At 38.6% G+C, this 20,308-nt stretch overlaps 1 protein-coding gene across 6 annotated transcripts in view; it reads right to left on the reverse strand.

Moving 5' to 3' along the window:
* The window catches only part of FRMPD4 (FERM and PDZ domain containing 4), a 403,725-nt gene that overhangs the window by 106,392 nt on the left and 277,025 nt on the right, over positions 1-20,308 (reverse strand). For all 6 annotated transcript variants that reach the window (XM_077173143.1, XM_077173134.1, XM_077173132.1 and 3 more), the window contains exon 2: positions 1,963-2,079. In XM_077173143.1, coding sequence (XP_077029258.1) covers positions 1,963-2,079 — 117 coding nt within the window. The remainder of the gene's footprint in view (positions 1-1,962; positions 2,080-20,308) is intronic.

The following is a 20,308-nucleotide window of genomic DNA, read 5'->3' on the forward strand; positions in this document are numbered from 1 at the left end:
GCATTGTGCATCCCATTATGTGACCAGTGAGAAAAGAGGAGCAATCAAATGTAGCACCTCTCCTCATAATCAGGATATTAATCCTTCAAATGAATCTCATTCACACAGATGAAAACACACCGACAGTCTGCAGAAAATAAGAATGAGATGTGCAGGTATCTTCACTAACTTGAGTAACAGAAACAAGAGTCTCACATCTGCACAGTACTTTGGAGGCTCACCTCTACTTCTTGGAAAGCCTCATTAACTCAGGCAGAAAACCTATGCTAATACAGTTATATTGTGCCTGGCACTCAGCTTCATACTGCCCATCTTTCAGACATCCAAAGCATGACAAATACTTGTTGAAGCAAGAAAACAACATTTCAAAGTCAGCTTCCGAGCCCTCATTAACCCAGAAAATTTGTTCCAATTTGGACAGGTCTGAAATTGCTCTAAATCTTGAAAGCCTTCAGGTCACCAGGCTGCTACAAATCTTGCTTTGGCTCTGAAAGCAAATGCCTCCTTAGGAAGCCAAGGCATAGCCTGTGGGCAAAAAGGCTAGGGAAGCAAAGCACAATTACAGGGATCTTCAGCCTTATGCTTTACAATTATTTTTTTGCAGTTGAAGGATCTTGAGAGAATTAAAGATTTTTAACAGTCAATTAAAAATGTTTGATCTTTCTACTCTGTGTTAAAAGAATTTTAATTCTCATCCATGACTTTTTCAAGCACCTACAAGTTTCTAAATAGGTTGATAAAGACAAAAATTAAATAATTAAAAAGCCAAAACTTCACAAGAACTGAATCAAAATGCTAACCTTAAAAATGAAGTGTAAGCTAAAGAAAAGAATGCCAAGCAGCCAATGGTTCTGCTAACCCTACCCTCTCCCCATTTTAGTGAAGAAGTTCCAAAGCCACCTAAGAGTACATTTGCTAGAACAGCAAAATGTGTTTTATCCAAGGTACCTCAGTGATCTAAAAAAATAATTACGCACAGCTTACGATGGGAAAAGAAAAGCCAATTATGTTTACAATTATATCATACATATTTATATTTATTTTTAAACCAGAGCTAAAAACTATGGGAAAGCTAAGAACTAGTATATTTACTATGATCCAAACATAGTAAATATTTACTAAACATTTACTAGGATCCAAACATTCACTTTCTTATTACCAGTATAATGAATATTTTAGACAAACCAAAAGACCTCACAGTGATGCCTTGGAGTGGCTACCTAAAACAGAGGCTAGACAAAATTAAGAGTATAAAAGTGGGCCTTCATTTAAGGCCTTCAACTGGTGCACCTTCGGCAGTCAAAACCCTCCAGGGGGCTTTTCCCAAGATGGACAACAGTCACAAGTTAAAAGTTTGGTCTATTTCCATATCAGGGGTTAATCCTCCAATTACAGTTTCAGGTAATGAAGTAATTTACTCTAAGTTTGCCCCCCACCCTTTCACTGTTGTTTACATCTCTCTGGGCCTGAGACAATAATGTGTCCTTGAGTTTCAGGCCTAGAGAGGAATTGCTTTGTCTGAATAAAACGGGAGAACAGTAGCTGACAGGCTGTGGAGTTTTAGAGTTATACAACTAAAGCAGTACAGGATCTGAAAAATATAAAAGCTAAATCCTAAGGCATCAACCTGGAGAAGAGTTGGAAGTCTCAGTCAGAACTGACCTTCTGCCTCATTCTTTAAACATGGCTTTTTTTTTTATTCATCTTTTGTTAATGACCTTACTTGTAATTCTCAAAGAAATACAGGTCCTTATATTATCAATATTCTCTTGAGCAAATGAAGTAACCAAATACCAAAGCAAAGAGCAGAAAGCACAGTCTGAGCTACTCCTGTGCCATAAATCAAAGCAGTGAACATTAACCGTGTTGGGCTGAAGCAGGAATTGGGATTCCAAGGGGATACAGTTGAGAGCAGGGCTGCAGTGCTGTGCCCACACTGCACAGCTCCCACTGCCCCCTTACCTGATGAAGTAATCTCTTCCATCTCTGTTAGCCGTCATCTCCCATCCATAAGGTGTCCCCTGGTTCAAGCTCCAGGTCCCTGAAGGCTGAGGCCAGCCTGAAGATTTATTCCTGTGGCTGCAATTTTGGAAAATGTGAAGGGGAAAAGAGAGGGAAAAAAAAAGTTATTTCTCTCTTGTACTATCTATGATTCACTTGACATCCAAGTACTTTCATAGTTGTGAAATACAGAGTCAAAACCCAGGCAAGGGAACAGAGGTTAGCAGATCTATTTACATTTATGATATTCTTTCAGTCAGTAGAAAGATACACTGTCATTTCTAACGGTCTGAGTTCAACCCTTTGGTTGGTGAATTTGTCATTCTCCCTTATTCCCACATACACAGTGCTAATTTTCAGTCTTTTTTAATAAAAGGAACAGGAAGCATTTTCATTCATCACCATTCTTTGTTCAAATGCCAGCTCTCAGCACAGTTTTAGGGAAAAAAAACCAAAATCAAACCAAACCACCCACTGCATCACTGCAGATCACACACACAGTGCAACACCTGGCACGAAAAGGAGCATGAACCTTCTCTCTGTTAGCAAACCATTTTATTGCTTCTTGTGTTGGAACGAGGGAAGGCCATGACACTGCTGCATAACATGCTAAATTGACTGAATATGTGAATCTCCTTGCACTTGATCATTATCCATTAAGCTCTCCCACCAAATAACCTTTAAAAGGCTGCAGCATCTCTGAGCCCACACACTGTTTTATCCCACTGCTCCAGCACTGTCTGCTAGTATTCCCACTCCCAAAGAAGAGCCCAGCAGCACTCCCAAGTGACAGTGTTTCCCCAGTAATCTGAAATGTTTTGTGAGGTACTGACTCTACACAAAAAAAGATTCAGCTAGCAAGGATCCACCATAGTTTCTCACATGTCTGCACACATGCTTTTCCCCTCACTTGCAGGGATTAAGGTAGATATTACTGCATATTCCTACTTTCTCCTGTGGGACTAAGAGGTTCAGAAGACAACAAACTAGTCTTTTAGAAAAATTAGTCAAGCCATTAATATCTATGTGCAATCTGAAAAAGGGAAAGAGCAGGAAGAAGAGGCAGGGCAACCAAAAAATCTAAAGGCCAGCTAAGGGCATGTGACAGACAGGCAAATAAGAATGAGCACTCAACACTGAATACAATCTGAAATTTTGACATGAAAACCAAAACCCTACAAAATAAGAGCATGTTTTGAATTAGTTGACTTCCCCATTTCTGTCTTCTCTCCATCCATCAAATATATTACAGCTTAGTTTTATGTGCTAGATTTATTTAAATTCAAATTGTAGCAAGGAATTGACTTCCTCTTGCCACAGATAGAGACATAAGAAATTCTTTTCTTTAGAGAAACAGAGCACAATATAACCTGACAAACTCTCCTGAAGGAACAGAATTGGTCTCCACAGACAACTCAACAAGTGATTGTAAATTGCTAAATTCAATGAAGTTGTGCATAGTTAATCTTTCCCAAAGGAGGAATGTATCATTAAAAACAAACTAGCTGCTCAACCCTCCCCCTTCATTTCAAGGATTAATCACAATTGAGAAAAAATATGGTGCTTCAAAATATAATTTACATGTAAAGTAGACCATTACAATGGAATGCTAGGTATCATTTGGTTTATCAATTACATTAAGTACTCTATCTTCAAGGAGTAGAAAAACATTTCTGTAACCATATTCAAACACTGGTATTTGCCCTAAGGCATGATTTAAATCTAATATTGAAAATGTTAGAATCCTTAAAAAAATAAGTTCTTCAAGGCTATTCAAACACATAAATGTCAAATATGATACACTACCCCAGATAAATGCAACTAGTCCATTTCTGATCCAAGGAATTGATTAGAAAACAGTCATACAAGGAACAAATCCAATACACTTTCAACACTTTCTCATGCAGTTTCTTGTTAAGCTGAGCATAAACATTCCTTTTTCTCCATATGCTTGAGAGACAAAGGAAGAGTCCCTCCCTTCTTTGACAGGAGCCACTCTACAATGTGAGAATGTCAGCTTAACTACATCTACAGACTTCAAATAACACTTTTGAGTATTTGGAATCCTAACCACTGCAGTTAACTAAATACACTAGAATGTAACCTTTTTTATCAACACTGTATAAATGGATACCCATCCATTTAACAGTTTTCATTTTAATTAGATGTGTTTCACAAACCCTGTGCTATAATTTCACCATCTGTTAAATGGATACAGTGACATTTAAATTCCCAAGTAAAGTACATCAAACTATCAGATAATTTGTCAGAGCATAGGACAGTGATGATGATCAATATTGTAACTCTCTGCACTCAAATTAAGGGCTCATCTTTGGAAGGATTATAGTATTAGTGAATTTTAAGGTGCATCTAATTCCCTTGAAAGCTTTCTTTGAGCCCTTAAAACATTAATGGTGTCAGAACCATATCATATATGACAGGTAATAACTGTCCTACTTAACTATAAATATGTCTACATCTGATCTACTCCTCCAGACTTTCATAAAATCAGTGGGATAGAAATTAGCACTTGAAACACTGTATGCACCTACATTAGATGTGTGCAAATTCACAGTGGCTCCACAGGGCAAAAAGACATAATTTTTCCTACAGCTATTGTGCAATTCAATAATAAACACTCACATCATAACAATAAAGCAAGGTCTTTACTCTCAGAGGTGGCTAGGATTCCCATCTGCCTGTACAGTCTGAAAAAAGGAGCAAATGAACTGCATTTTTTTCTACACCTCCCTTCACTTGTTGAATATAATTCTGCTTGCCTGCAAGAATTCTCTTCAGTGGCCACTATGAAGGGCAAAAGATGGCAAAGAGGAGATAAATGCCAGGAATGATAAGCAAGTCAGACATTTCACCTGGGGGAAGAACAAAGTCATCTTGGTAATCTTTAAGCCAAAAGGATGCCTTATTGGTGAGGAAGATCATCAGGCCCTGGGAGACCCCAGTCCAAAGTCTTCTTCCATGCTGGTGACCTTGGACAAATCCCTCAGCCCACTGATCCCCATTTCCCATTTCCTTCCTGGACAGGCAAAGGAAGAGCACACCAAGGCTGCCTAGATTTATGACACTTACAAAGACCAAAAAGACAAAGAAAATGCACCTTCTACTTCAGGTGCCTCTGCACTACTGGCACTGCTGTTACTCCCTGCCTGTTGTCCATCGCCCTCCCTGCCTGCTGATGGCAGTGGGCAGCCTGGCTGCTGTAGAGCCTTTAGGAGCACAGCTCTTGGGTGTCAAACTTCACTGTGAAAGCTAGGCCAGCACCATGCCAGCAGGGGTCTGAAAAAAAGGCAGAATATCCCTCAACCTGCTTTTTGCTATTCCTACTGCAGAAATATAAAACCTGATCTCTCCGAATTCCGTGACATTAAACAATCAGTTCATTAAATCACCAAAGTAGTGATTACTGATGTGGTGTGTAAGGAATCAATGTGTCCTGTGGAGGGACATCCTGATTGATAATGCAATAGCTTTGCCACAGCAAATATCTTCAGGTCAGCCTTTTTTCTGCCCTGTGCTTGAATAATGACCTGAAACATGAGATCATATGTAAAGTCTCCTGCACTGTACCAGTGATATGCTCTTTATGTGATATGCAGAACATACTCAGCATAAACCATGCCTTAACAAGAAGTGCAAATCTGTAGCATTATCCACTTCTTTTTTAAAGATCAAAACTAGAACAGTTTGAAGTTTTAAAGCACACTATTAAAGCCTAATGTCCAGAGCAGTTCAGGTAGTGTGAATAATGAACACAGAAAGCAACACCATTTCTTCTTTCAAATGTGGAAAAAATGTTTAAATAGGTTGAAAAATTCAATTTTTAAAAAATAGTATCTACAGACAATAACTATGCAATATTGCCCCAAACTGTTTTTTTTTTTTAACCAGCAATTGGAGATTCCTCAATAGCTCTTTGCTATAGAAATCTTGACAGACTTTTTAACTGTGCCACCTCTATAGTCCAAGCCTGTAAATTCTGTTATAAATATAGTTCTTCCCTGAACTAGTGGAAATTAGGCTCTCAGGCTGAAATTTTAAAACAGCATAAACTGGCACTGACACAAAAGCATTCCCATTTTCCCAGCATCTCCTGCTTCACATCACAGTTACTCCTGTGCCAATGAAAGTAAACTGGTTCACCTTAAAATTAGCAGCTATTTTTTTCCATTCAGATTCATCTCTGCTTACTTCATGGCCTCACAGGTGGTCACATGGCAGCAAAAATAAATGGTAGAACTGCATTCTTCAGAGTGTTCTTAGGTAAAGCACTCCATTAAATGGACTATTCCAATTGTATTTAGCATATTTAATGTCTAATGGGGCACAACACTCAGTACACAGTTGGGACATGTCTTCCAAAATGTTCCCAACAAAGCAGCTCCCCTTGAAAACTCCCCCTCAACACAACTACAAAAAAAAAGACACTCAGCTTTTTTTTCCTCTGCCTTATTATCTCCAAGTGTTGCTTTTAGTTAATATCTGTTAGCTCACAGCACAGGCTATCAAAAACTGAAATGATACACAGAGTTTCTGACAAAAATCTTCATAATTCCTTAAAAATGTCTGTATGTGGAACCATATAGAGCTCTATGATTTTCCCAAATATAAATAATTTGAAATATTAATATTCTATGCCTACTTTCTCTTTATGTATTAGTAACTTTTTAAGCATCTACCTTGGATTTGCTCAGTTGGATTAAACTAGTTGAAGGATTATACTCTAATGTTTTATAGCAAACCCTTGAACTGCTCCAGCTGTGGTGGATGGCTGAAATAACAGAATGTTTATTATGGGGATTCACATTATAATGTCATGTTTACCATTTGGATATTCAATGTTCAACATTGAATCATCTTGTTCAACATCTTGAAGTTTCTCATAGTACCCCTTCACACACAGGAATAATTTTTTCCTGAAAGCACTGTCAGCAGGGGCAGCAGTGACTCACACAAGGCCAACCACATAGCACAAGCAGCTCAGCGCTGCAGATGGAGTAACAGCATCAGTATGCTGACTTCCTTTATGTATATTAATATTTACATGAAGAAAAAACTTCCAAAATTTGAGTTTTGCCATGTAGCCTGGCTTCATTTCAACTCTCCATTGGTACAAAAGCCACACTGCACTCCCAGAGTTGCTTATGGAGGACACACAGCTCGACAGCTCAGAGGTAATTCTAGCCACAACAATCCCAAGGAGGTACCAAGAGGAACACCAGAGATAAAACATTTTGTATTATTTGTTTTAAAAAGTAAGAACACCACACCTGACGTATCTGCAGGGCATGTCTATCTGCAAATAGGAAACATTATTGTGACACAAGTGGAGTTCAGTAACCGTCTCACTATGATATTTAATCTTCCACTGCCTCAGGAATGAAACCCCTCTTTCTCAATCCAGTTCTCACCCTCTCCTGTCCCAGAAGACTACAGCAATACTTTTACCTCCATCATACCACTTTAACTTGAAAAAATGAGAAATGAAAGTTTTAAAGAATCTGTAGAGATACTATCAAAATCAATCATCATACCCTGCTATTGAAACTCTCCTGAGGGGCACACAGACATGATGGACAATAGTTTCTGGATACAAGATCAAGGACACTGAAAGACTTCGTGTCTTTGAAGAGATGAGTCCTATAAAGCCCCAGAGAAGTAGTCCTGCCAGAAACTCAAAAGAAGAAAATTAACTGCCCCAGACACCTTCTACTATAGTAAAAAACTTAATTCATACTGAGTCTCTTATTACTAAATCATTTCAGTACAGAAGGGAACCCTAATGACTTCAGATATCCTTTGTCTTCTACAACCCACACGCTTTCAAATCTTTTGATGGGTAAGAAAGCAGAAGGGTTTCAGTCCTCATCTAAATGTGTCCTATTTTTGAAATTTTGTATGTCAGTTAAAAGAAATTTGATGAGTGTCATCCCACAAATGAGTTTAGAGTTTCACGCTTGTAATTAACCAATCACCAAAGGTAGAATTGTTGTCCAAGACTGCCTTCCTTATTTGATCATAAGAATAAAATGCTAGAAAAATATTTTTGCCCTTTGAAACCTGTCATTCTCAATAATTTTGCAACATAGCCGTGCTCTGGTCAAAGGTAGAATAAGATTGCTGTATTCTACACACTTGCCTGAAATTTTCTCACTGCATCATCAGGAAAATGCAAATGCTATTCAGAAAATAAAGGCATTCACCTTTCTTGTACCTTGTGTTGGTTTTTTCTATTTTCCTAGTAAGGTCTATGAATAAAACCAAGTTGCCTTGCACTGGTTGATCAGAAATTATCTGCAGCTCAAAGTTTTTCTTTCTTAGGCATTAACTACTCCCCAAACATTGGCTGAAACAAAAAAAAATCCAAACTTTTTTTTCTCCTGTCCTCACTTTCCATCACAGATGCTCTGAATTATTCACAATTTCACCAAGTACCACTCATTCTTACTCCAAACAGACAACAATGCTAAAGGCTTCAGTCGACCTTTAAATCCTTTGGGGGACCAGAGGAAACCTCAAGTACAACTCAAAAATTCACACTGAATTCCTCTATAGCAATTCACAATTGTAGAGAAGCTACATTTCTAGAAAGCCCCACATAAGATTGTTTTTGTCATAGATTTCATTAGCTTCCATCTCCTCAGTGCCTAAAACAGATTTTTTCTAAATGGCAGCCTATGCCAAGATTGAGAACAGAAGACACTCCAATGAATTATGAATTCCTCCTCCAGAAGTCACTGCTCCTGCTGCCAGTCATGAGACAGCAAGGGTCCATGATGTGCAGCTGATCTGAATCATAAAGGATCCAATCCCTTTTACCAGGGATTCCATGGGGAACACTTGTGTCTGCTCTCCTGCCATACAAGCAGGAAATACAGCAGCAGGTGCCCATCACTTCATCAGGGAAAAAAGAGGGCAGTTCCACATGGCCACAAAAGTCTATTTGTGAGTCATTCACAGGTTCCAAACACTTCAGCATCAATTTTAGACTCCTGTTTGTATCACAGGCAGTACAGAACGATGAAGCACCACTGGATTTTAAAAATGTGCACTGTACCCATTACACACCTCACTGTACAAGGAATGGTTCCTCTCAGTCTGAAACTACAACATTATGTTACCTCCAAACAAACTTTGTTCTAAGGATCTATGTGTAGAATATTTTTCACCAAGTATCTTCCAAAATTTCATTTTTGCTTTCCTCTCTCTTCTCTAACTGATATGTGCAAGGACACAAGTAACCAAACAGCACAGTGAAGTACCTATGGAGCATGTTTGTTTCAGTTAGATAGAAAGCTCCTCAGAATTGAGTGTTGGCTGCTCAAAGAGCCACTGTTGTCCTCTGTGGACCCATAACTATCAAAGGTACAGGCAGGACATTGGGCCAAGTTATGAAACAAACCTTGTGAGGCAATGCTGGACTGTTCCAGGCACTAACAACCTCCACATGCCTTGGAAAAGGGACAAGGCAAAGGTCATGTCATTCCTTGAATTACCTTGCCTGCCCCAGAATGCTTCCTTTCCTTGATTCCACAAAAAGTTATAAACTCTTTATCACTGACACAGCTGTTTCTTGCACTGCCCTGTTCCATGTAAGGTGAGTCTTCCCTTTTAGCAAAAATTGTGCATGTACTCTGATTCTCCACAGTCATTGCTGCCCAGTTAATGCACTTTCATGTCTGTTATTTGGTTTGTTCTGGGTTTTATTTGGTTGGTTGGTTTAATGGGCTTCTTAAAATATCTGATACAGGTCACATCTTTCATTTGCCTGTCTCTTTTCGCTCTATGTTTTACATCCATTATTATTAAAGATGTGGCCCCATTTCATAGAAAACAAAAGTCTCCATCATATTTTCTTTTAGACTGCCAGGACTTTCATTTAAAGCACACTGACCCCATCCAAGTCCTGAAGGAATTGCTTTCACCTCCAGAATTTTGTATTGCTAAAGCCAGAAATTACCCAAAGCAGCAAGTAATGGTTGGGACTTGGATGCCTGTGAAAGGCTCTTTGACATTCTGTTCCATAGGATGCTTTAGCTTCATGCTAATGTGAGCTAGTAAGAGAAAGTCTCTAAAAGCTGATGTGTGAGAGATGTTTTTCTCTGTTTTAATGGGGATTTTGACCTTAGGCTTTCTCAGGCCTACTCAGTAATTCAGGAGGAAAAAAAAAGTTCAAGAAAACAAACTAATGAAAGCACATGAAGCAAATTTGTCTCTTTCTCATTTAGTAAATGGAGTATTGATATTTATTTCTAAATCTTCTGAAAAACCTTTTTAATTTTTTTTCCTCCCTCAGCCTAGTACGTGCAGGAAATCTTACCATATGATATGCAGCATACCCCCAGAGCAGGCACCAAATTAATTATTCATAAAATGCGATCCCTGACAAAATCACAACTATGATCATATGCTGAATTTTATCTCACATATGATTTTTTCTTGCTTTAATGTGTTGTTACTTCTGCTCTCAATGAACATTTGTCCTCTTACCAGTGTTGCAGTAACATGCAGCCATGAGTCACCGCTGTGTTTCAGGCAGAAGTGCAGGAATTTTGCCATTTCTGCCTTAGGAAAAAAAATGATCCATAAAGCCTCTGGTAGAAATGCAGTCTAGCTCATTGACTGCATTGCTACTAATAATGAGAGTTTATGGTAGGAGAGAGTAGAGCATTGCAAACACAATGCTGTAAAGTGGCATAATATTTTAAATAAAAATAACAGTATAGCACATAATTTCTTACCACCTCTTACACAACTGTCCATTTTATGCCATAAAAATTTGAGGTGTATGTAGTTATTAAAATTCAATTTTGCACATAGCATTTGGAAAAGCTAAAGCGAATCTCATTTTTCTGCATAGTAAATTTCAAATTATTTTCAATACCTTTATATGAATACAATCTGCCTGCTGTGAGAAAAATGGACAATCATACACTAGAAAAAGCAGCTCCAAAAAATTTCAAGCACTTTTTGGTAAATTATTTCTATTTCTGTAAAGATATCACCCATGTTTCAGGCCTGTGGTCACCTGGAAATTCTTCATGGCATACCGTTGCTGGAAGGGGACATTTTAGTCTCTGTAGGAGAGTGACCTTGCATTAGAAGCATGAAGTGAATTGCCAAAAAGGAAACAAATTTGCTTTTGTAAACCTGGATTAAAGCCTAACTTCCTACTGCTTGGTTTTGGTAGGAGGTCTTTCTACATCTCAAGATGAGCTCCATCAACAAAATAGTAGAACAAAAGATCTGGCTGGATCTTAAGAGAAGAGTATTGCAGAGAAAACAGAAGAGTGAGAACACCCTCATATTTACCAGTTCTTCAGATTTCTCCTATGACTTAATCTCCCCCCTTCCAATTTCTTGGGAAATAAAATGAAATGGCCAATAAATTACATAAAAGTAGCCTATCTTAAATAGATTTTGTAAATGAAATTAAACCAATGCTATCCTCTTAGTTTTGGAGGTGAAAGAAAAGTATATTTTAAATATTTTCCTACACAGAAATCCAGCAATAAAAAGCATCACTGCACATTGATTATAGAAGTTCTAAAAGCTAAAGGGCCATCTCCTTACAAAACACATTTGATGACCTTGAAATGAGATGCAGCCACTGACCACTGGCTAAGTTTGCTTTCCATAAGCAGCATTTCCCAGCATTTCCCATTCAAAAATCTTAATTACCAAAATAATCAGTCTGCTAGGCTTAAATCTAATTTCAAATACTACATACAAGAATATGATTTCAGTTCAAGAACATGATTTTTAATTTGTAGATTAAAAATACCCCAAAAGCTCAATATTCCACTTGCCTTTAAACCAAAATTCTCAAAACTGGGAATATATGATAAAATAGCCATCCTGCTATTAAAAGGTTAACAACACTAAGCATTTTTCTATACTTCACTCTCCAGCAAAAGTTACAAAGAACTTCAGAAAAGGACCAGATAAATTGTGTGCTGAGCAATCTGCTTACATTCTCAAAACATATGCAGAAAAGCCTGTGTTTCTCCTGCTAGCCTGCTAAAAGGCTGGGATTTTTTAATTCTTTTCTTTGAGTTCCTTTGTATTTCTCCATAGTGAAAATAATGGTTTATATGGCAACATACTTAGAAATGTTGTAAGTAAAGGACGTGTTATGTAGTAGTCAGACATTTTCACCAGGGGTAAGAAGCCTGCATCCAGACAGGAGGTTATTTAAAGCACTCTAAACAACACGAAAATCTGAAGCCATTTCATTCTTAGGAAATTACCACTTGGCATGTTGTGCTGCAGAATTATGTCACAAACCAAGGCACGTGTAAAACCTTAACAAATGAGAAAGAATTATTCAGGAGTGGGTTGTTAAAACTTTTCCCTTAGCCTTAGTGACTTCACAAAGTGTGAGCCAATAAAGTGGAACTAAAGTCTCATGTTTCAACTTTATTTTAGAGCTTACATACTTAAGGGCAAGTGCACTACTTAACTATATACATCAACAGAATCTGAGGTGCCTTGAAAACTAACTAATGTAATTTATTGAAGACCTGAAGCTGTGCAGATCCAATACAAAACTGGAGACAAATGATCTCAGAGCATTCATCCCTTCAATATATCCCAGGCCAAACCACAGGGGAGCTCAGAACAAGGTGGGCAGAACATGCATCCATATGTGACAGAGGCAGATTCCCATGACAATTGATCTAGACATTTGCTCAGGAATTATTTTCCAAATATTTTTTCCTGCATTCTCTACTGGTTAACATACATGTCTTCCTGAAATTCCAAGGAAATGACTGCTTTCCACACAAGAAACTACAAATGTGTAAAGTTGCAAAAGAAGGACAGGAGATAAAGGAAAAAATTCTTGGTTGCAAATGAATAAAAAGAAAACCAGAACCAAGGCAAACTTAAATCTCTGACAAGAGCCCCCTCTATCCCAGAAAACCAAGGAGCACCAGTAACATTAATCTTCTCTGTCAACTTAGAATCACTTTTTACCCATTACTCAGTTTACAGTACACTTGGTGAAGTCAGTGACTGCACCATTTCCTTTTGCCTGCCTTTAAGATTAGCAGCAAGGCTTAGAGTTCAGCTTGAATGATGTTTCTAGTACCAAACCACGTGGCTGTCTGCCATTTTCATATCACACAATGACCAGCAAAAGCTCTTGCTGAGCTCTGAGGCAGCAGTGTTCATGCTCCAATAGCAGCCTACACACTTACACACATCACAGAATCACAGGACAACTCTGTTTGGGAGGGACCTCACAAGGCCAGCTCCTCCAATTTCCCACTCAAAAAAATTCAGCATAAAAAACTTTGAAAAATAGGTATTACACCAAAAACTAATTTGCCTGGAGTTATATACTTTAACTCTATATCCCTATCCCATTAATCACAAAGCAAAAGACAGAAAAAGCAAAATTTGCTGATTCTATTCTTTCCTGTTGTTTGGTTTGTATCCTGTTCTTTCCCCATCACTGTTTCCTAACACAGTGATTTTTTAAACATAAAGTCTGGAAACAAAAACCTGTAACACAAAATGCATGTTTTTTCTTTAATTTGATTTATGACCTGAAAAACATTCTGAAGGCAGACATTACTTTTACAACCAAAAGAGAAAATATAATTGTGAAATGTTGCTGCATAAAAAGCTCCTGAATACCAAGACTCCAGCTATCTAAATACCTAATATCTTATGATGTTAATCCATCTAGGTAAACAGACTTATAAATATCTTCTAATAGCAGGTTTTTAGAAATGAAATTACACATACACACAGGAAAAAAAAAACATAACCTAAATCTTTCCTCCTCCAATTTTCACCAGTCCTTGGTTATATGCCATGGTAATATTTTGGGTACATATGCTTGTGCATATTCTGGCAAGCTACAACTGCATTGCTACTGTGACAGCTACTACAAAGTCCCAAAAAATCTCTCTCAGCTCTCTGCAAGTGATAGCTAATGAAAGTGATACAGCCAGAGGTACAGCAGGCTGAGCTAACCTACTTACAGCCACTGACAAGCAGCTTCCTTAAAGATCTTGGAGCAGAAAATGGAACTTTCCCTGCAGAAAGAAAACTAGAGAGACTTTGCGACGTACACGGGTTTAATGCTGTTCTCTGACAAAAAGCTGTAGTGCTTCTGGCTGTTTCCCTACAGTGATGTAGATGAATCTGTTTGCAGGTTGTAACTGCATGTTACTCCAATCAAGGAGTGCACCTACACACACACTCAGATGGAGTCCAGTTCTTTGATATTACGCATTCTCTAAATTTTCAGTTCTCAGAGCTTGCTCTTAATTGCATTGCTAAGAGGAATGAAATTAGGCACAATATCAATACAGGAAAATCTGAGAGAGAGCATACAGAAACACTAAAGTTTAGCAGTCAATGCAATTCTGAAATGAACTTCTGTGTTTTCAGTGCAGAAACTGCTTGGAGTCACCCAGCCACACATAGGTTTAATCCATTTAAGGGGTGATATACACATTGTTCCACCTACTATTGTATTGTTTCCCAATAACTTCACAACATATTCCATAAATTAGGTCACCTCATACCAACAGGGAATGAAAGAGATATGTTCAATTGAACTGGCCCCAACATCAGCACCACCTGTATCGTGTCAGGCTTTCATAAGACAGTCTCAGCACAATAGATATTCTGGAACCAGTGAGCTAAAGGTTTAAAAATTATTCAATGGGTATATGTGATTTTCACAATAAAAAAATGTGTCATCTTTCTGAGTTGCAAGAAAGAAGACAGAAAAAGAAGAAAAATGGTAATTTTGTGTTCCCCTTCACTTTAAGGAATATGATGAATACAAAATGCGGGAAGATTTGGGAAGAGGGAGTAAACAAAATTGTTCTTCTCTTGCTGCCCTGTATTATACAGCAAAAGGTGAAGCCCTGACAGAAGAAGGATCAGAAGACCTATGTCAGACTACAAGAAGCCTTGGTTGCCCATGGGAGGTTGCAGGAGTCCATTTTATCCAGGAATGATAGAAAAACAATATAAAGAATGGATACTGATGGTCAGACCCAAAATGGCTTAAGCCCAGCTTCCTTGTCATGTCCCTTACAGTGGGAAGCAGCAAAATTCAGGGAAGAAGTAACCAGCATTTAAAATTAATTTTTTCCCCAGCTGTGATTATTAAATTGCTTAATCCCTTATTTTACAAAAGCCATTAGATAACAGATCATTCTTGTAATCTGTGCATTTTTTGTCTTGCACAAACACATCTTGAGACTGACTGCAGACAGAAGCAACTGAGAAAACTCTTACTAAGTTTGGTTCGAGAGTCATACATTAACTTTTACCCTTTTGCACTCCCTCCTCCAGCACTGCAAATTCATTTAGAAATAGATTCTTTCCTTGACAGGATAAAGTAAACCAATTCTGCCAGCCCAAAGTCTTGGCTGTGGCAAGATGAATGTAAAGGGACCTAGCATACGCTGAGCTCTCTGCTGCTTTAGCCACAGGAAAGCGCTACTAGCACAGTACCAGCCTCCAGGTTTCCAGTCATCCAGCCACTTGCAGAGTTTCACACCCCAAGAAACAGTCCTGGAGGATGCCAGAGCCTATTTGGAATGAATACTAAGTGCTGCTGTTTCACTGCCTTTGCTAGCATGCTTTACCCCAAGCAACAGGTCAGCAGGCTGATTTTATCACCCACCACTCCATTATACTTCACAGAGCTATTTTTATTTCCTCAATGTATTAACTCTCCCACCCATTTTCTGAAGCACAGAGCCAGAACTTGACAGCTTAATTTCTCTAAAGACATTCGGAAATGCTACATGTGTTCATAAGGGCCTAGTTATTTATAAAACTGGTAAAAAAAAAGTGCCCAGTAACAGGAGTTATTTACTGTGATTCTACTGAAGCCCACCTGAACCTTTAGATGCTTCAATATCCTTAAAAACCTGAATGCAGTGATTTACAATGATAAATCTAAGTTAAAAAAACCTAGGTTCAGGTTTGATAAGCATGTTATCAAGTTTAAGTTAACTTGAGACTGTCATAGGCATCATTAAAATAAATAAGTATGTCAACAAATACAGTATTGGTGAAATGAGTTAATTTTACTTTAAAGGTCATATCTTAACACATTTTAATCGTCTATTTATCACTAACCCCAACAAAATAATAAATTTAAATATGCCTAGGTTTTTGACATTTGACATTTTAATTTTTAATTTAAATAAGAGGATTATACTTTGTTCCCAAATAACAATATGCTGGGTTTGAAAATTCACTTTGGAGTACAGTACTTACACATGAGGACTATGGCTTCACAACGCTATTACTGAAGATAAACAGAAATTCTAATCCTACTTAAGATGCCAGAAGTTTTACTGCTAACTTTAGTAGGGTCAGGTTTTCATTTCTGTAGTAGGATAACAGCAAACACTAGTACCTAACTCTGGGGCTGCTGAACCCCACAGCACAACTGGTGGTCTTGCTCTCCCCAGCAGGCAGGTTCCTGCAGCTCTGGACAGGTGTGTGCTCAGACAGCAGCACTGGAGTGCAGCACATGCCCAGAAACGTTCCTGTCCACATCAGCATCTCACCAACTCAAAATCAGCTCCACAGAACTGACAGCACAAAGAAACAACACAGGGTGGTTTGGATGGTAAATATTTACTCACTGTCAGCTTAGATTGCAACAGCCTTAACTCTGCTGCTGGGTTAAACACAGTTGAGTCAGAGTCCTGAAGACATATATCCGCGAGGATGCACTTTTTTACCCCCCCATACTGTTCCCTAGAAGGAAATACCAAGGAGAGAGTCCAGAAAATAAACTTGTTTTCTTAAGTCACAACAAGGCAATTATTTCTTTTACCTGCTCTGTCAGAGGAGGCAGACATGTAGGCATATTCAAAATCCAAGGAGGCAGCAAACAACGTTTTTTTAAACTGGTCTTTGTGATCTACTGTGTCATTAAAACAGACATTTTGAAGTCTACAAGTTTATAGAACTTATCCTGACAATATATGTAAACATGATTTATTTACCTATTTTTCTACCAAAAGCTAAACTTGCAAAATTATTTTAAATTCTTTACCCATTTTATGATGAAATGAGGAACAGAATATCTAGCTGCAAGTAAAAAGGAGAAAAACGAGACCTGCAAATATATATACACATATATGTAATGTATGCATGGAGTATTAGAAATACACATCCTACAAAGTAATTTGCTTTCCCACCAAGTTTCATTTTACCTGTGTACTTGTAGCATTTTTTCCTCCCCCAGTTTTGTTGTTTTAGAGCAAGGACTTCAGATTTTATTATAAGTTTAATTATTTTGTCTTCTAATTAAACTTTCTGGAATCTTGCAATTTTATGGCAACTTTGATTCAGATATAAAAAAAGTTTCCTGAACTCAAAGTGGAGAAGGAAGATTTTTAGCTATGAAATGTTGAGGCAGAAGAGGAATTGCCTAAAAGCTTTTATACAAGTCCTGCTGTCCTGGTTTTGTCTGGGAAAGAGTTAATTTTATTTTTAGACAGCTATTCCTGAGAGATCCAACAGATATTTAATTGTCCTTCCATATTTATTCTTAATCACATTTTAAAAAAATCTATTTCTACTGCCCCAAATCACAAACTAAAAAAAAAAAAGTCCTTCTACATTTTGTTTATAGAGGGACAGCAAATGAAATATGCTGCTTCTTTTCCTAAAAGCTGTAAGAGGTTTAGCATAAATCTTACAGAAGACATACAATTTCAAGTATACAATAGGAAGGCATCAGAGTGTCCAAATACTGCCTTACTCGCACAGCAACTGAAAAATATAAAGACAGAATAAAATTGAAGGAGAAATAAATTCAAATAAATAAGTCTGCACACTCTCTTCTTTCTAGCATTATGTTGCTCAAGACTCCTCTTTTCCCAATTTATACACAAAGGCACTGTGTAACTGAGTACCTTGTTGCCAGAGCCCTCACTTGTGTTTCTCTGCTGCCATTTCCCTGTGCCCTGGCCAGTGCCTGCCATGAAACACAGCACAGCTGGAGATGGCCTTCCTTTGGCTACACCCTTGTAAGGCTCCCAACAGCCTGGCTGGCTCCAGGGAGAGCAGCCCAGGACAGTCCTTCAAACCCCTCTGCTTCTCCTTCAAAAGGCTTCTCTGCTACGAGCCCTACAAGGTAACAAGAGTCATGTGAGCTATGGGCTGAGCCCTATCTGAGGGTGTAAAGAAGTGGAGTGAGGCACAGTGGAAAGCTTCAGCTCTGAAGGAGTTCACTTCAGTGCTGAGAACTTTCATCCACACAAAAGCCAAACATGAGTTTCTGTTTGGCAGCACTGGGTTTAAATTAAATTAAAATGTCTCCCACCCAGCTCTGGTCTCTGTGGTACGATCCTTTGTTAAAGACTTGGCATTTGGCTATAAGCATGAAATATTTTCTGTCCTTGAATCTAGCCCTGAGCCCCATTACTAAGCTTTGAGTTGTCTTTACCATAGCAAAAACTGTTCCCTTGCTGCCAGTCCTCAGGGCCTGTCTCTCTAGAGCTGCAGCAAGGTGCTGTAGTTAGACCTAGCATGGCCTGTTACAGCTTGTACTTAGGGACTGCCCTAAATCAATCACAAAAATGTCACCAGCAAAGAAATCAAACTTTAATATTGCTTTTTACAGCACATTCCCTTTAATCTGTTAAGAAGAGGATGCTGCTCAGTTCCCTTCAGTCTCGTCTCCCAGTTCCTCAGGAGTTGATAAAACCCTGTTATGATTTTCTTTTGTTGTTGCTGCCATTGCATTTTCCTCCACCTCCCCCCACCAAAAACCTCTGGGAAGGCAGCCATCAAACTCTTCCAGAGCCTGCTTTTTATAACTGCTCTACTTCCTCTAATATTTTCTTCTGTGTGTGCATCTGTGTGCACACCACCTGTATCTTCATTAATATTTACTCTCTTTTAAGGAGGAAAATGCTTCTCAATGTACTGGCATATTTACTTCATGTGCCTTGCTGCACGCCGAGTCATAAACCATAAAACATTTTCTCCATTTGAACAATGCAAACTCAGTCTGACACCAAATTTCCCTTGTCACCCCTCTACGTCTTGTGTTACTCGCTCGGTGCACAAAACAATTTGCTGTTGCACAGATCCATAACGTGATGATCCTTGAATACATTTTTTGGCTCTTGCATCCACCTTTCTTCTCCCTTCTTCGCCCTGTAGCTTGACTACCATGTGCTCTGAAGAGCTGGCAAGCTCAGGGCTCCTGCCCTTGTCACTACAGCTGGCTTTGGAAGCTGGGAAGTGGTGAGCAGAAGCATCGAGCCAGTCTGGAGCAAAGTCTGCACCATTCCCCTCTCTGTGGGGAAGTGCAGCCCCTTCCCTCGAGATGCCAAGGGTGATGAGCAGGGAAAAAACAGATTCGTTCCAAGGCACAGCTCTTCCCCTAGCACTGCCCAAGGCACTGGAGTTAAACACTTCCACTAAATACAAGCACATGGCCAGAGGCACAGTCTTGCTCTGTTTATATGCTTTATGAAGCTCTTTTTTCCCCTACTGCAATCTTGGTTTCTTTCATAATGTTCTCAGTTGGTCTTAGCTAAACCAATTTCTCCCTCTTTGCCACACTAATAATATTTGACTCAATCTCTCCTACTGACTCCTCACATAGCTATAACCATTCTCAAATAGCAGGAACCAGGCCTGCATTCATTTTATAATGCTCTTCTTCCTTGGGGAGTTTCCCATGGATACCTTTCATCATCTTTCTCCACCACTCCTCCACACTCCTCTCACCTCTTAGGTCAGAGGTTCAGCTCGAAAAGGCTACTGCTTACTTAGTCCCACTACTTGTTTAGGAAGCACAAATAGACAAATAGGACACCAGTTTAATCTGTGGTTGAGAAACAAGCAAAAATGACTGCAAGGTAGGCAGATAACAAGGATAATTGTCCTCACTTTTTATTATAACATATTGAGTCAGTAGCTTTTCTTTACCTTGGAAGTAAACATGTGAGATGCATTAACAAAGAAAATACCAGGAATGGAAATACATTGTTTTGGGAACATAACAACCAGCTTGAATCCTAAAATGGTCAGTGGAGTGAAATCTCAATGCTTATTCTAAGTATGCCATTGGTTGTATCACATTTCACCCCATATAAGAAAGAAATTTAATATTACCAGCTGTTGAGATACCTGGCAGAACACATATTACTCCTACAAAGATTAACTCTGTTAAAATGTTTTTAACTCATTTACCTGGAAGCACTGGGCAGAGGAGAGAAACGAAATCCTCCATCAGCACACAAAAAAGCAGGAAAACAGCTTCTGCCAGAAAAAT

This window comes from Agelaius phoeniceus, chromosome 2 (assembly GCF_051311805.1).
Source record: "Agelaius phoeniceus isolate bAgePho1 chromosome 2, bAgePho1.hap1, whole genome shotgun sequence".
Lineage (NCBI taxonomy): Eukaryota > Metazoa > Chordata > Aves > Passeriformes > Icteridae > Agelaius > Agelaius phoeniceus.